The sequence below is a fragment of the Dipodomys ordii genome, unplaced genomic scaffold, assembly GCF_000151885.1.
Source record: "Dipodomys ordii isolate 6190 unplaced genomic scaffold, Dord_2.0 Scaffold250, whole genome shotgun sequence".
Classification (NCBI taxonomy): Eukaryota; Metazoa; Chordata; class Mammalia; order Rodentia; family Heteromyidae; genus Dipodomys; species Dipodomys ordii.
Genome location: NW_012267466.1, coordinates 134697 through 150517, shown reverse-complemented (window position 1 = coordinate 150517; position 15821 = coordinate 134697). Strand labels below are relative to the sequence as shown.

The following is a 15821-nucleotide window of genomic DNA, read 5'->3' as shown; positions in this document are numbered from 1 at the left end:
GTAGTAAACTGGAGCTAGGAGTCTCACATACTTTCGTGCCCAGACTGGCTTTAAACAGTGATTCTCAGATCTCAGCCTCCTGAGTAGCTAGGATTACAGGTGTAAGTCACTGGAGGCCTGCTGAGATGTTTTTCTTATAGCTTATCAATTATGTGAAATGAAAGATGTTAGAATTGCATTCTTCCCAGTTTTTATCATTTTAATTGTCATTATTATTTTTATTATAAAGCTAATATACGGTTTTTATTTCATAAGTCAGGAAACGAGGATAAATATCTGTCTGGTGTAAGGCTTCCACTCAGGGTACACATGCTGTCCCTGAGAATTTAAGCTTCAGGCTGTGCTCTGCTACTTTGAGCCACAATGAATCTTCTACAGTACATTTCTTTTTGGGTAATGTCACCCCTACCTCTGCCTTTCCCAGTTTTCCCATCCTGTCTTAACCACAAATTATATAGTTCCTTTTCCATATAGTGTCTACTGAGTACAACTGATGCCTTCGTTCACCCTTTAACTGTCATAATGACCACCAGACTCTCCAAACAGCAAGTGAATTTATTCTTCCAACCTCAATGGAAAAATTCCAGTACCCACAGATACAATGCTAGGGAAATCATAGATTTTTTTAACAAGATCTCTGCATGATCAAAATATTCATCATTTACATATACTGAATCTATTGCAGGGTAGATTTCCTAGGTCTCTTGCTATATATTCCTCACTTTCAGTGATCACTGAGTAGAGGAAATGGGTGAGCTGAAGCCTACTTTGAATCTTAGTCTCCTGTTACATTGCCTCAGTGTTTTATCATAGTGCAAGAGTGGTTTGTGTAGATATTTGTGTCATTTCCCTCCAGAAACACACTGACATTTCATCTCTGGAGTCACATGATAATGACTGCATTTCATATCAAGGAATGCTAAAATAATACCATGGTCAGTACAATGCTTCATTCAGTTTTCAGGGAGTGTGTGAAACCATGTTCACATCTGGTATATTTGGCCCACACCCTTTTGAAGCTTATTTTATAAATATTTTACCCAGAAATTTGCCCCAGTTTGTAATTTCTCCACAGGAAGCATTACTCCTGGAAATCTTTCTGGGATGGTAAAAATTTCTTTGGGGATGCTGGAGCATGAACTAATAGTCTGTCCCTTACCTTGCACATCCACTACTGAGTAGATGTGTTTTCAAATGAGACATTGTAGCTGGACACTGGTATCTCGCTCCTGTAATCCTAGCTACTCAGGGAGTTGAGATGTGAGGATCATGATATGAAGCCAACCCAGGCAGGAATGTCTTTGAGATTTTTTTCTAATTAATCAGCATAAAGATGGAGGTGAAGCTCTCAGCTCTGAACAAGAATAAAACGCCACAAGGATATCATTCAAACACTGATATGAAGCTGCAAGATTTCAAATGTGGGCACACGTACACGCACACAAACACAAACACACACAGACACACTGCAAATATAATCTGGAAAGCAAAGAAAATTTCTTATAATATGCAAATTTCTGTGTACCACAGGTGCACAGTTCTCCTAGCAAAGGCACTAGGACCCATGGTGTGAGCCAGGGTTTCCCTCGTATAATCTCTTCCATTTCTGTACTCAAAGATCCTCTGGAACCTTTGAGATTCCATTCTGGAAGTGCCATTTCTGGGCCTGAAACTGATTTTCATTGTCATCATATTCTTCCTGAAGAAACATTTAGAATGGATCGATAATCTAGTGCACTGATTTTTCATTCTGGCATCAACTGTCTGGCTGTTCTATACATCAGACCTTACAATGCCATTAACAATGTTCTTAGAGGAATCAATATGGAGGCCTTTCCTCATAGCCCAGCTGTGCATCGGTATCATGGGGAACTCCCTGCTCTCCATGCTCTATCTGTACATGTTTTCATTCCAACGTCATCTGAAGAAGCCCATCAATGCCATTTTCATACATCTGACTGTGGTCAACATCCTGAACCTCACCTTCACACTTGTGCCAAATATCATGGCATCCTTTGGAGTCCAACGTTTTCTGGATGATGTGGGCTGCAAGGTGGTGGTGTACCTCTTCAGAGTCACCCGGGGTCTGTCTATCTGTACCACCTCACTCCTCAGTGCGTTTCAGGCCATCACCATCAGCTCCAGCCGTGCTCAGTGCTTGTGGCTTAAATCTAAGTCTTCAGTGTGGATTTTCCCTTCTTTCTTGTTCTTCTGGGTTGTCAATATGCTCATCTATGTCTCAGTCATTAAGGTTATGAAAGCCAAAATCAATTTCACTCTTGTTGGCTCTGGGTTTTCCAATGTATATTGTCATACTCCACAGGCTGAAGACAATAGTTCAGGGTATTATATCTCTATCTTATTATTTCGAGATCTTTTGTTTGTAATCCTCATGATCATCACCAGCCTCTACATGGTGAGGCTTCTCTACCAACACCACCAGATAGCTCAGCACCTACATAGTTTTAGCCTTGCCACCCAGCCAGCACCCAAGAGCAAGGCCACCCACACCATCCTGCTGTTAGTCAGCTGTTTCATGTGTTTCTATTGCTTCAACAACATCACCAACTTCTACTACTTTTACACAGCAGTGAAAATCCCTAGCCTGGAGGTAATGGTTTGTATTCTATCAGCATGCTACCCAACCGTGTCCCCCTTTTTCCTCATGAAGAAAAATGAAATGGTTTCCCCATGTGCCCTGTCTCTTTCTTGGAGAACTATCAGTTGTCACAAAGCATTCAGTGGATAATTGGACAGCTAAATTTTTTGTTCAAAAGCAGAGGAAATTCTAGTAATGTAAATGGAAGCAACTGTGTGGGTTTTGAGCACTTGAAGTGCTGTTCAAATTTAAATATGCTGTAAACTTCAAACACTGATGTACCTTTCAAACCACTGAGGTCGTAAGGTGTGTGTATTGGTGAGGGGATGTTACAAAAAGTTTTATCTTATGTATTGCTTAAAATACTATTGGTGGGATAAAATGAATACATTTTCTGTACACTATTAAAAGTAAAAAGATATTTATGCCTGCATAAATACAGATGCTACACTGTCCATTTCTTCCTTACTTTCTAATTCTACTAACAGTGCAGTTTCTTACAAGGAATTTTATTAGATCAACCTATGAATGTTGGTCATATAATGACAAAGCAGCATCTAGCCGATGAGGAAGAGGGATACAGCCAATGACAAACCAGAATGTATTCCACGAGAAAACATAGAGCCTCAGCCAGGCATGGGTGGCTCATTCCTAAAATCCCAGCTGCTCGGGAATCTGAGCTCTGACCTCTGAGGACGTGCATTCTAAACCACTCTGGGCAGGAAAGTCAGTGAGAGTCTTAGGTCAATTACTCACAGAAAAAACTCTTAAGTGGTTCTGTGGTAGAATGTTAGTGTTGAAGAAAATTGAGTTTCATGAAGGATCTTTTTCTGTCCTTGCACACTGAAGTTGTATTTCTCTTTGCCTTCAAAATGAGTTTCTTGGACAAAACAAATGGTTGAGTTTGGTTCCCCGCTCTCCGTCTGTTTTTTTCCTGCTTATGTGGTGCTGAGGAATCAAACCCAGGGCCTCATGCATGCAAGGCAAGCACTGTACCACTGAGCCACTTTCCCAGCCTTTGAGTCTTGTTTTTTGATCCCTCTGTGGCTCTATATCCTTTTGTTGAGTAATTGAGTCCATCAATACTTGTTACTCTGGGTCCATGGCTCTGAGAATAAAAGTTTAATAACCAACTGCACCCTGAAGTTTACTTTCCGATGACTTTGACTTGGGAAAAAAAAACACATCTTCAAATGGCAAATGTGTTCATCTAATTAATAAACTTAATGTTTGCTCATTGACCCCTGGGAGAGTGGTTTGCAGCTCCTGTGGGAAGATTTGATGGATGCTCAGTAAACAATGCCAGCCAGGCAGCAGGTGATGCTGATTGACGTCCTGACATCAATGACAAGAAGCCTCCTTATCCCAAGCCTTCTCTATAGTCCAGCCTGGCCAGACTCAGCCTTTCCAGGATGCCAGAATGCCTCAAGGAAGCTGGGCCTTGTGAACCAGCTCTCAGCCCTGAGGAGACCACAAGGTAGGAAGAGGTCAGAAAAATTTCATTATCCCATTTCCCCTGGCTATTGTCTGCTGTAGGTGTTGTGATTTGAAATGAAGTTACACAAATGCTTTCATCCGGGAACACAGAAACCTAATTGGGACTGACTCTCTGCAGTGACCCTGGAAAACCCTAAAAATATTTCCCTCATAACTTAGAGTGTAATCTACACATGTCATTTGTTTGTTTATTCTGGTGCTGGGGCTTGAAGTCAGATCCTGGGCATTGTCCCGGTGCTGTCATACACAAAGCGTGGACTCTACAACATGAGCCCCAGTCCTACTTCCAGCTTGTGTTTGGCTTCCAACCATCATCCCCAGATCTAACCGTCCTGAATAACTAGGATCTCCGGTGTTTGAGCCACCCACACCCAGCTTCATATCAGATGTCTTTCTTATATCTTATAGATTCTGTGAATGATAGATATTAGTATTGCATTCTTCCCAATTTTTATCATTTTTATTGTCATTTTATATATATATATAGTCGGTCATAGGGTTTGAAATCTGGGCCTGGGCGTTGTCCCTCAGCTCTTCAGCTCTAGGCCATCATTCTACCACTTGAGCAACAGGCCACTTCTGGTTTTCTGAGTGGTTTATTAGCGATAAGAGTCTTACAGATTTTCATGCGTGGGCTGGATTTGAACCTGGCTCCTCAGATCTCAGCCTCCTGAGTAGGATTACAGGCATGAGCCACTGGTGCCAGGCTTCATTATTATTTTTTATTGTCATTATAAATGTAATGTACAGACAGGTTACCATTTCACGACTCAGGTAATCAGTATATTTCTTTTTTGACAATGTTATCCCTTCCCTCCAAGTTTATTCATCCCATTACCCCCCACAAATTGCATAGTGCATTGTCCACAGAGTCTAGTGAGTACCACTGTTACATTTGTTCACATTTTAATTTTTAATAATGGACAATTAAACTGTCCAAACAGAAGTCATTGTACTCATCCAACCACAATGGAAATTTTTCAGTAATTACCTGATGTTCTTGCCAAGAGACCTGGTAAGTCTGGACATCACAGATACTTTTTTTTTTATCATGGCAACGATAACCTTACCATTTCTGCATGATAAACTGTTCATCACTTACACCTACTGAACCTATCGCATGGTCGATATCCTGGATCTCTTGAGGAGCTCTGGCATTTTCCCCACTTTTATTCTTGTCATCACTGAATATGGGAAATGGGTGATGTTATGCCTAGTTTGACTCTTCTTTTTTAAGTCCTCACAGTAGTAATTTTATTAAATTAGTTGCTTCATTAAACATTGCAGATGTCATAATTGTTAAATAACAATTTACCAAACTGTAGTTAATTGGTGCAGCTTGCTGAGCATGTTTTATAAAGAAAAGGAAATGCCAAAACTCTGTTAAATGTTATTTCAAGCAGGGCGCAGGTGGCTCACACCCATAATCTTGGCTATTGAGGAGGCTGAGATCTGAGGATCATGGTTCAAAGCCAGCTCGGGAAGAAGAGTCCATGAGACTCTTATGTGCCATTAATCTCCAGAAAACCAGAAGTGCTGCTATGGCTCAAGGTGTAGAGCGTTCACCTTGAGCTGAAGAACGCAGGGACAGCACCCAAGCCCAGAGTCAAGCCCCACAACCAACCAAAAAAAAGTTATTTCATTGCAGCCTAGGAGACAAGAGATTTGTTTCTCAGACACTTGAATCAAGCAAATAAAAACAGGTTGTTTCCCTCCCTCAGTAGAAATAGTCTGATAAATAAAAACTTAGACAGTCTGCACACTGAGATTCCATAACTTGTCCTGTGATAACGAAGAGGTTTACCTTCTTCAGTTTCTGAGGTAGTTTTGGTCATTAAAAATTTCAGTATCAAACCAGTACTTTTCAGCCACAGTATCTTCATTCTGAGATAATCTTCTTCACAATGTCCTTAATATCCTCACACTCAAGTCTAAGACAACCCAATTTTAATATTAGATGCACACCACATGCCCTGGCTGCAAACTGCTTTTCTTGACAAGTATGAAGTCCTTCAAGGAGGTATGGTTAAAGCAGTGTTACTGAACTGTGCTGGTAAATATCACACAATTTTTTTTATCACGTTGCAACCTTTGTTTCCAAATTAATGACTGCTGCTATGGGATTAGACAATGACAACATTATTAGGTTTGTTTTGTTTTTAAACTATGATTTAGTAGCAACTTAAGTTCCCAATTTTAACCCCTGGGCAGCAAGATCCAAGTTCCCTCATTGGCACACTAGCATCTAAGTGTCAAGGGGTTAAATAACCAGCACCAAAGATAAGGCACTTTTAATTGTCGCATTTGGCAGAAGTGAAAGGAAAACAAATTGTGCTACATGTTAAAGCGATTGTGGGCAACAGAAAGAAGACACTAGGAGAGAGACACTGTCATATGAAGTCTTCATAGTCTTGTAGTATCCTCCATCACAACCACCATCATCTGCCTGATCATCTTCCAAGGTGGCCTTTAATCCCCCTCCAGGAACCACGCCTTTCTTCTTCTTTTTGGCCTTGCTTTGTTTTTCTTGCTTCTGTGTTCTCACCGCAAAGCACAGTCAATGAATTGGTCATCTTTTCCAAGTCATCAATTTCCAATGAAGTTCACACATCTCAAAGTAAGGCTTTCAAAAACCTGGCATAATAGAATGACTTTTCACCCTGGGTAATATTATCTTTTAGTAACTTCCCAAATTCTGTGAGATCATCTCTTGAAGATGGGTTCATAGCATCTATCCCACAAACTGTATCATTCACACCAAATGGTTCTTTTGCTAGTACAAGGTCTGACTCTTCCTGTAGTTTCTGTAGCCGCAGTTTATCTGCTAATTATTCTTCTGGTGTTAGCACTTGAGGTTCTTCAGGTTCTTCTCATCTCCTTTTGATTTCTTCTTGCCTTTTCTTCTGTTGTCGTTCTTTGTTCTTTTATTTTCTCCGCTATTTTTCTTCCTTTCCTTAAATTTTTATTTCTGGTTTTACTTCTGCTTCTTCTTTTGTTTCCTATTCATCATCATCATTATCATCATCATTGTCATCCCAGTTACCCTTGACGTCCTTGTCCTCGCCTTCCCAGTGGTCTCCACAGGCCAGGTGGCTAGTGTGTGGATGAGGGAGCTAGGGCGCAGCCAAGGGGGAGGGTGCTTGGTCATCGCGGGCATGCTGGGACCATCCCTAGTTTGAACCTTAATCTCCTGTTCTGTCGCCTTAGTGTTTTTATCATAGTGGGAGATTCATTTGTACATTGACTTAGTGTCGATTTTGTTTTTGTCTTTTACCTCTAGAACTACATTTGTCTCCCATCATTTTGGCTGTGTTATTCGAGATAAGAAGTGTTTTGAAAATGAGAGGCTCTATCTGGGCACTAGAGGCTCACCCCTGTCATCCTAGCTACTCAGGAGGCTGAGATCTGAGGATCATTGTTCAAAGCCAGCCCAGACAAGAAAGTCCGTGAGACTATTATCTCCAATTAACCACCACAAAAGTCAAAAGTGCTGCTGTGGCTCAAGTGGTAGAGCACTCACCTTGAGCTGATGAGCTGAGGGACAGCACTCAGATCCAGACTTCAAGCCCCATGACTGACAAAAAAAATTTGAGATTTGAAGATCAGGATTCAAAGCCAGCCCATTCAGAAGAGTCTGTGAGACTTGTCTACAAAAACCAGCATAAAGATGGAAATGTAGCTATTAGTACAGAACAACACAAAAAAAGTTAAAGGATAACACTTAGGCCCTGAGATCAAGCCGCAGGATTTCACACAGACACACAGACACACACAGACACACACACACACACACACACACACACACACACACACCAATCTGAAGAACAAAGAAAACTCCTTTTAACATGCAAATTTGTCACACAAGCCCACAGTTCCTCCTCGCTGAGAAACTAGGAAGTATATCATGAGCAACACATTGCCATAATCACAGCCATTACTGTCCCCTAAGTTCCTGAGGAAGTCTTGGGATCCTGTTCCAGTAGGGCCACCCCTGGGCCTGAAAGAGAATTTCATCTTCTGCATATTCTCCCTGAAGCTCAATTTGGAATGGATTCAGAACCAGTGCACTGATTTTTCTCTCCTATATCAACTGTCTGGCTGCTCTATATATCGAAACATCACAAAAACTATCAGTGATGTTCTTGGGTGAATCAATATGAAGGCTTTTCCTCATAGCCCAGCTGTACATTGGTGTCATGGGGAATTCCCTGCCCTCCATGCTCTATCTGTACATGTTTTTATTCTGTCACCTAAAGAAGCCCAGCAATGCCATCTTTATGCATCTGACTGTGATCAACTTGCCTAATACCATGTTTACAATGGTGCCAGATATCATAGTGTCCTTAGAGTCTAGCACTTTGTGGATGATGTGGGCTGCAAGGCAGTGGTGTTCCTTTTCAGAGTCACCCAGGTGCTTTCCATCTGTACCACCTCGCTCCTCAGTGCATTTCAAGCCAACACCATCATCTCCAGCTGTGTCCAGTCGTGTGGCTTAAATCTAAATCTTTGGTGTGGATTTTCCCTTCTTTTCTCTTCTTCTGGGTTGCCAATATGCTCATGTAAGTCCCGTTCATTAAGGCTCTGAAAGCCCAAAGTCATTTTACTGTTGTTGGTTCTGGGTTTTCCAATGCATATTGTAATACTCGACAGAGAGAAGAAAATAGATCATGGCATCTTCTTGTTCTGAGACCTTATGTTTGTAATTTTCATGCTCACCACCCACCTCCACATGTTGACACCCCTCTCCTGACACCTCAAGAGAGCCATGTACATTACAGTCCCAGCATCGCTACCTAGCCATTGCCTAGCCATTGCTACCTAGTCTAGCTAAAGCCATCCACATCACCCTGCTGCTTGTCAGCTGCTTCACGTGTTTCTGTTGTTCCAACAACATCGTGAATGGTTTTCCTTTTACACAGTAGCGAAAATGCCAGCTTTGGACATAATCATTTGTATTTTATCATGCTGCCCAAACATGTCCCCTTGTTTCTTCATGAAGTATAATAAAGTTCTTTCCAATGTAGCACCTCCCTCTCATTGATGATAATTACCAATGATCAGAAAGCATTCGGTGGCTGATTGGACAGCCAAAATCTTTGTTCAAAAGCAGAGACAATTCTAGAAATGTAGGAGGGAAAAAAACTGTGAGTATTTAGCACTTGAACTGTAGTTTGAATGCAGACATGCCAGGTAATTTTTGTTTTTGTGAATCCAGGGGCTTGAACTCAGGGGCCTAGGAACTGTCCCTTTTGCTCAAGGCTACCACTCTAGCACTTGAGCCATAGAAACACTTCTAGCTTTTTTCTTTATGTGGTAGTGAGGAATCAAACCCAAGGCTTCATGCATGCTAGGCAAGCACTCTACCACTAAGCCACATTCCCAGTGATTTGTTGGAATTTTAATACATTGAAGCTTTGAAGTCTTACTTGATGTACCGTTCCATGTGTGTGTGTGTGTGTGTGTGTGTGTGTGTGTATGCACAAAAGTTTTATATTTTTTGTTTAAAATGTTATTGGTGGGTGAAATACATTTTATGTACATTGCTAAAATTCATGACTTGTTTTTGTTTTTATAAAGACAGCTGCTGAACAATCCATTTCTTCCTTGCATTCTATTTCTACTAACAGTGCTTTTGTTATAAGGAATTTTAGTAGATCACCCTATGAATGCTAGTCATCCAATGACAAACCAGGATCCATCCAATAAGGAAGCACGATGCGACCTATGACAAACCAGGAGTTATCCACTGACGAAGGATACAGCCAGAACTAGGGACTGGTGGCTCATATCTGTAATCCTAGCTACTCAGGAGGGTGAGATATGAGGACTGCAATTCAAAGCCAGCCAGGGCAGGAAAAACTGTGAGAGTTTTATCTCCAATTAGTCACTGAAAATACCAGGAGTGGTGCTGTGGATAAAGTGGTAGAATGCTAGTCTTGAACAAAAGATGCTCAGGGACACTGCGCTGGCCCAGAGTACATTCCACAGGACTGGCCAAAAAAAAATCAATGGATACAGCCAATGACAACAATGACAAAGCAAGATTTAGTGAATGAAGAAGGATGCAGCCAATGGTAAAGCAGGATATAATCAATGGAAAAGGATTCCACTAACAGCAAAGCAGGATATTATAGCCAGTGACAGAGCAGGATCTAGGCAATGACATATACTCCTGGGTCCTCCCATTTCTGGGAGAGGCTACTCTGTGACAGGCAACATAACATTGGGACACAATTGGGAAGATCAGCACTCCTGATTCAGAGAACAAACTGGACCTTCCAGAGTTGTGCTGTGGAGAGAGTAAGCCCTTGAGTGTCCAGTTGTACCCCCTTTCTGTAGAAGTATCCTAAGGAACAGGGTCCTTGTCTAGTCTGGAGACTACTAGGAACTGGTTGTTTTATTCTGTATTTTGGTCAGAGAATATAACTCTAACTCAGTACCAGACCCTTTTGCGCACTGGCTGATGTTCCTCAAGCCTTCTGTCCTACCACTGGACATTGGACCTGGTTTGAAGTCTATTTCCTCTATTATTTTCCTGTTTATAAGTCTGTATATTCCTTTGGCTCCCCTGTGAGTATTTTTCAATCCTTGGTTGTCTTCATGGACTTTTATATTTCCTGTTTGTGTGTGTTGAGCCAATTTGCACCCTTGGAGTGAAATCATCTTGCTCATCATGTGTGAACTTTCTAATATGTTATCACACGCATTTCTGAGACTTTCGTATGTGTGTTATCTCAGGTCCATTCATTAATCATTTTCTGAGTTCCTTGATAGTCATAATCGCCTTACCATATTTTGGTAGCATGTTTTGCTTCTATAGGCTGAGTTCTCAAGAATTCCTTCTCTTTTATGAAATTGTTGAAGGAACATTTTCATTAAGGATTTGTTTTTAGTTTTTGTTGCTTTTGTTTCTTTGGTTTTGTGCTGGTTCTAGGGCTTGAACTCAGGACATGAATGCTTTTCCTGAACTGTTTTTGCCATCTCTGGAGCCACAGCTCCTTATCTGGGATTGTTGCTGGTTAATTGGAAATGAGAGTGTCATGACTTTCCTTCCCTGGCTGGCTTGGAACCATGATCATCAGATCTCAGCCTCCTGAGAAGCTGGGATTACAGGCCTGAGCCACTGGCACCAGGCCATGTACAAATTTTTTGAACAACAACTCCTCTGCACAACCAACTAAGGGTTAAAAAATAAATAAGATAAAACAAAATAATAAGATAAAACAAAATAAATATTACAGAAATTAATTATATAGCTCTTAAAGAGACAGGATCTGAAATCAAATCCTAACATCAACTGAACCCTTCAAGAGCATTTATAAATGGAACAGAAGTAACATGATCATATCAATGCCTGAACAAATGTCCTTGGACAAAAGTCAACATCACTTCATAATAAAAGCACCAAAGAAACTAGGAACAGAAGGGAGGGCGTGCTTCATCATCACAAAGGCTCTGTGTGATCATCTATAGTTCACCCTGTACTTAATGAGAAAATCTGAAAAAGCCTACATAAGGGAGAAAAGAGGCCATGTAGGCTCTCCATCTCTGATGCTATTTACTTAGTGCCTGGACCTTTAACCAAAGCAATGTCAAAGAAATCAAAAGGACCAAAATAAACTCAAAAGAGAAATTAATCCTATTTGCAGATGCTATGATCCTATACATAAAACATGAAAAACTCCTGTTGAATGATGCTTTTGTGCTACATGAACTCTAATGGCAAAGCAGCAGGAAACAAGCTAAATATATACATATTGGAAGCTTTTCTATGCACAAAGAACAAACACTATACTGAGTAGCAGTGATTATAACAATGTCACTGAAACTGCTCTGCAAGCTGATATCATAATCATCAGCCCAGTGACAGTGGCTCACAGTAGTCATCCTAGCTATTCAGGTTTCTGAGATCTAAGAGTCAAGGTTCAAAGGCAGCCTATGCAGGCTTATATCCAATAGGCCACCAAAAAGCCAGAATTGGAACTGTTGCTCAAGTGGTAGGGGACCAGCTTTCAGCACTAATACACAGAGAGAGCACCCAGGCCCTGAGTTGAAGCCTTAACACACACACACACACACACACACACACACACACACACATGGGTTTCCTACAAATGTATGTTAATTTTATTTAATTCTCTCTCTCTCTCTCTCTCTCTCTCTTTTGTCAGTCATGGTACTTGAACTCTAGGCTAGGGCACTGTCCCTCAGCTCTTCAGTCAAGGCAACACTCTACCACTTGAGCCACAGCACCACTTCCGGTTTTCTGGTGTTTTATTGGATTTTACTGCCCGGACTGGCTTTGCACCATGATCCTCAGATCTCAGCCTCCTGGGTAGCTGGGATGACAGTCATGAGCCACTGGCACCCGGCAATCTCATTTCTCCTTAAAAAGAGCATCTTCCAGTGATAAGTTAACCCTTAACACAGTTCTATTTCATTTTCTGTCTTTCTTTTTTTTGTGGAGTTGGGGGTTCAGGTCATAGCTCCTGAACTCTGGGCTGGGGTGCTATCCCTCAGCAATTCAGCTCAAGGCTAGTGCTCTACTACTTGAGCCACAGCACCACTTCTGGATTTTGTCTTTTTGCTTATGTGGTGCTGAGGAATCAAACCCAGGGTCTCAGGCATGCAAGGCAAACACTCTACCACTGAGCCACCTTCCCAGCCCCCATTTTCTTCTTTCTGTGTTGGTCGCCATTTTATACAAAGAAAAACGAATTCTGATCATGATATCCCAACTTTGGGTGATCAATCAGTGAGCCAAGAGGGAGACCATATGGAGCTCAGTGCCAAGCCATGAATGCTGGGGGCTCAGTGCTTCCCAGTGGAGGGTACAGTGCTCTCTGAACTCTGCCCTGCAGTGCTCAGGTAATTTCCTACCAGTGTTGTGAGAAGTAACTTTGAATAAGCTCTTAGCGTCTCCATTTGACTTTCTTGACGCCACTGGGACTGGGAGCACAGACAGACCTGCATCAGGAGACATGCTGTGCACGTGGGACAGGGCACCTGACTGCTCTGGTTCACCATGATGACAAGAGAAAAACAGGGTCAGAGTGACAGCAGCAGGGGACAAGGTGAACAAACACCCTGGGGAACCCCCTTCTCCCTGTCCTCCTCTAGCTGATAGGGGCATGCATGATCAAGCCAGGCTTCCAAAGACGCTCTGCCAGAGGAAGGATTCTGCCACTTTGAACCTTGGTTCAGAGCCAGGGGTGGGGTGAAGGCCCAACACTGCCCATCCCAGGATGAGCTGTGGTTTGCAGATTCACTTCTCTCCCTATTCCTTTTTGGTGCCAGTCCTAGGGCTTGAAGACAAGCCCTTGGTGCTCAGATTTTTTTTGGCTGTTTTGCGTAAGATTAGTTCTCTACCACTTGAGCCACAGCTCCAATTGTGGGTTTTTTTTAACTTACTTAGTTTTTGTAAAGATAAGCATCACCTGAACTTTTCCTGCTCTCACTAGCTTGGATCCCCAATCCTCACATCTCAGATTCCTGAGTAGCTAGGTTTGCAGGTGTGCATCACTGGCCTGTCTTCATTTCTCTCACTTGTGTTTGCAGTTGAATACACATCTTTCTTGTTTCTCTCAATGCTACCCTTTTTGTTCAGTTATTTGCTTGCTTTTTATTCTTTTGGGTGTGCAAACTTCTGCCGCTGTGGCACAACACTGCTCGGTTCCCTCCAGACAAGTCCTGTACAACTGCCAACTCACCCATGGTAAGTTCCATTTTCTAGGCATATTAGGAGTACTTTCAAATGTATTTACAAGGGGAATAAAAAAATCATGGTGAGTGTGTGTGTGCGTGTGTGTGTGTGTGTGTGTGTGTGTGTGTACATGTGTGATTATGTGCTAGTCCTGGGGCTAGGACACTGTCACTAAATATTTTGCTCAAGGCTAACACTGTACCATGTGAGCTCTAGCTCTGCTTCCAGCTTTTGGTGATTCTGTGGAGACACAAATCTCACAAACTTTCCCTTCTTGAGCTGGCTTTGAACTGGGATCCTCAGATATCAGCTACCTGAGTAGCATGTGAGCCACAAAATCTTCTTTCCACAAGGACTTGCATTTTCTCTATTGCTATCTCTAAAATTCCCATCTTAAGTTAGCTTGCCAGCTACTACTTTAATGGTGAACATTTGCCCATCTTATTGGACACTGAGTGGTGGGTGTGTGAAACGGGGGCTTGTTCACAAGGAGCTGACTTGTTCTCTGTTTTCTCCCATAAGGGCTGTTTGCTCTCCTTGTCCTCATCCCAGCACCCAGTCTGTAATGTTGGGGCTCCTTTCTGACATTGTTCTCTTGCTGTTTGTGTCTGAATCATCTCTTTGATTTCTGTGGCAGAAATTTCATAGTGCATCTTCATAGTAGCAAGTTTTCACAGCAGATTTTTGTCTTTCAAGTTTGTGGAGATAGCATTTTTCTGGGGCCATTTTCATTCCATTTGTAAAGCACAATAATTGTGTTGGGAAATGTTGTTCATCTGAAACAACTCTACCTCCTTGTCACTTCTCTGGGCAGTGAATTGGCTTCATCAGTGTCTGAGAGAGAATATATGGAATTTTATTCTGACTGGGTGAAAGATGGCATTTAAGAAAGACTGGGTGTGCAGTTTCTCATGGCACATTGGTCAAGAGTATGAACTTCTTTGATCAGGTTTATTCATATCATTTCCATCTTTCCTTTTTTTCCCCGTTATTTCTGCTAATTGCTAAAGCCTTTGTGTAAAATAATGCATTGCAACTGTTGATTCTAGTAACGTGAGTGCTAAACTGCCCAGTGGGTCATGGAATGAGAATCAGAGCAGAAAGCCTTATGAAAAATATACAACCCAAGTCAGTTCTTTGTGAGTGAGCTGCATTTAATACTCTCACTTCATACTGATCTTCTGTGCAATAAGAAGGGAAAATATAAAATAACAAGCTTCACTGTAAAGTTCTACTGGTGGGGCTGGGAAGGTGGCTCAGTGGTAGAGTATTTGCCTTGCATGCTTGAGGCCCTGGGTTCTATTCTTCAGCACCACATAATCAAAAGAAAAAAGCTGGAATTGGGGCTGTGGCTCAAGTGGTAGAGCACTCGCCTTGAGCTCAAGAGCTGAGGGATAGTGCCCAGGCTCAGAGATCAGGCCCCACAACCGGATGCCCCTCCCCCCCAAAAAAGAAACAAAGTTCTAGAGGTCATGCTAATTAAATTGAAAAGTTTAGAGACAGCAGAAGAGCAAAGGCAAGCACTTGTTAAAAGATGATTTAGGGGGCTGGGAAGGTGGCTCAGTGGTAGAGTGCTTGCCTTGCATGCATGAGGCTGTGAGTTCGATTCCTCAGCACCCACATAAGCAAAAAAAGAAAAAGAAAAAAAAGATGATTTAGGTGTGAGTGGTTTACGCCTGTAATCCTAACTACTCAGGAAACTGAGTTCAAAGCCATCCTAGGCAACATAGTCCGTGAGACACTGATCTCCAATTGTGCACCAAAAAGCCAGACATGGATCTGTGGCTCAAGTCATAGAGTACTGGTCTTGAGGAAAAATTTTCAGGGACCATGCTCAGACCCACAATCAAGCCCCATGACCAACACACATAGAAAAAGACAATCTGGAAAGATCCTGATTACATAGGAAAGATAACACATATTACCAATATGAGAATATGATGAACATTTGTGAGCCATAGCCAATATCACAATTCCTCAGAATTCTAATTCATAAAAGTTAAACTGTCTCTGGAAGGCACA

At 41.9% G+C, this 15821-nt stretch overlaps 1 protein-coding gene and 1 pseudogene across 1 annotated transcript; one reads left to right on the top strand and one right to left on the bottom strand.

The window, feature by feature from the left end:
- The first annotated feature begins 1864 nt into the window (after positions 1 to 1864).
- Positions 1865 to 2749, top strand: LOC106000922 (vomeronasal type-1 receptor 4-like). The gene has a single exon (XM_013036141.1). It carries the CDS (start codon positions 1865 to 1867, stop codon positions 2747 to 2749), a length of 885 nt encoding a protein of 294 aa, XP_012891595.1.
- A 3737-nt stretch (positions 2750 to 6486) lies between these two features.
- On the bottom strand, positions 6487 to 8990 carry LOC106000921 (annotated as a pseudogene).
- Positions 8991 to 15821: the final 6831 nt, after the last annotated feature.